The sequence below is a fragment of the Arachis ipaensis genome, chromosome B02, assembly GCF_000816755.2.
Source record: "Arachis ipaensis cultivar K30076 chromosome B02, Araip1.1, whole genome shotgun sequence".
NCBI classification, from domain to species: domain Eukaryota; kingdom Viridiplantae; phylum Streptophyta; class Magnoliopsida; order Fabales; family Fabaceae; genus Arachis; species Arachis ipaensis.
The window spans coordinates 107,517,503-107,519,454 of record NC_029786.2 but is presented as its reverse complement, the minus strand read 5'-3'; the positions used below and the strand labels follow the sequence as shown (position 1 = coordinate 107,519,454).

The window sequence follows — 1,952 nt, the reverse complement described above, 5'->3', positions numbered from 1 at the left end:
TAAAATATAAAATATGATTAAGAATATCCATTTTTTTTAGAAAAAATATTATTTTACTCTAATTAAATGTTGAAACAAATTTTCTCTTAAACTCCCATTGTTCTTTCGCTTTCTCTTTCTCTCTCATCCTTTGTGTCTGTGCTCTTTTTTCTTCTTCTCTGCTTCTTAGCTTCTATCTATTATTACCTCTCTCTCTTACACACTTTTTGGCTCTATAAATTAACACCCCATTTGTTCTCTTTGTCCCTCACTTCACAACTAACTAACTCTCTTATTTTTTTTTTTAGCTTAAACTCTCTCCCTCCTTTCTATCCTATAACACTTCCAATTCTTCTCATTCTTCTAACTATTCATTCCTCTTCCACAATCCAGAGATAGAGCTTCTTGCTTCCAACAACATACACCACTTCAAAAAGGTGATCTTTTTTTGAAAAGTTCAAGAGAGAAATAAACATAAGAGGACCCCACTTTCCTCTCTTTGTTTTTTTCTACATTTTTGTTCTTTTTGTTTCTCCTTCTTACTTTCACAAAGAATGAAGAATCAACATGATATGTATATATTGACACACATTAAGGTTTTGTCACATTGTTTTGTGGGAGGAATGTTTGCTTTTCAAAACCTTTTTTTTTCCTTCTTATTTAGTGGGATTCCTCTGTTTCCTCTGTTTCCTCTGTTTCTTCTTATTTTTTTTATTATAATACTAGGTTTATAAATAAATAAATAAATAAATAAATAAATAATAGCCTCCTCAAAATAGTTTCTTTGTCTTTCTCTAGCCACAACCACCAATTCTTTACTATATAAATTGATGTCATGTTTATTTATTATTTCCTTCTTTCCATTTTACTTTTGGAAACTTTTGGCTCACTTATATATATGCTTGAAAAATTTAAGAACTATTTTATTTATTTTATTCTTTTATTTTATTTTATTTTTATGAGACATACAAACACACACAAGATCTTGGTATGAAGCTTTGTCTCCTTTCACATATTAGCATCTTGGAGGGTGTTGTTGCCTAAAGGGTTGATCAGATCCTTTTGGCTCCATCCATCTTTTATTGCTTAGACCTTGATGCATATTCCTGATATAGCTTTCATTCCTTTCAACAAATTTAGAACCAAACTCAAAGCGAGAGGGGTGAGAACTCATAGTAGCTAATCCAAATAAAATAAAAAAACAAAAACAAAAAAGAAACTCAATTGTTATGTTCTGGCCTCCACCTGTTCTATATATGCTTTTTTTTTCCCACTCCTCCTCTGTTTTAATTGGCTTCTTTGTTTAAGTGTCATAATTATATCTACCAAAGCAAAATTCATAAAAGCAACACATTCATAAGGAAGCCTTTTTTTTAATTTATTTATTATTTTTTTTCTTTTTTGGCTTACCTAATAAGGTGGTTGTGTGTCTTTCTTATTCATCTTACTTTATCTTAATGATCACACTCCTCTTTTCATTATTTTTCTCAATCATATTCATATATTAATTATATATCATTGATCATGCTAATTCTTAATTATTTAATTTATTTAGTTAATTAATTAATTAATTAATTAATTTTTATTGATTTCAGGATTCATTTGGGGAGATTTATTATTGTGATGGAGAGGCTGAACTCAAAGCTGTATTTGCAAAACTGTTACATAATGAAGGAGAATGAGAGGCTTAGGAAAAAAGCACAACTTCTCAATCAAGAAAATCAAGCACTTTTAACTGAGCTGAAGCAAAAGCTTTCAAAGGGTAATAATCAAAAGGGAAATAATAATAATAATAATAATATTAATGGTCCAAATTCCCTTCTTGATCTTAGCCTCAGTTCAAGTTCAACTCAAAATGCTTCCAATTCCACCAATTAGAAAATAATAATAATAAAAAAAATAGTGGCTTAATTAATCTAATATTAGTGTATGGTATATGAATGAGAATTGAAGAAGCATGTTGACCCCACTAG

At 29.1% G+C, this 1,952-nt stretch overlaps 1 protein-coding gene across 1 annotated transcript; it reads left to right on the top strand.

The window, feature by feature from the left end:
- LOC107626398 (protein LITTLE ZIPPER 4-like) lies at nt 235–1,863 on the top strand. Its single transcript, XM_016329271.2, has 2 exons — nt 235–416; nt 1,575–1,863. The coding sequence occupies exon 2, from the start codon at nt 1,603–1,605 to the stop codon at nt 1,855–1,857; it is 255 nt and encodes an 84-aa protein (XP_016184757.1). The 5' UTR covers nt 235–416; nt 1,575–1,602; the 3' UTR covers nt 1,858–1,863.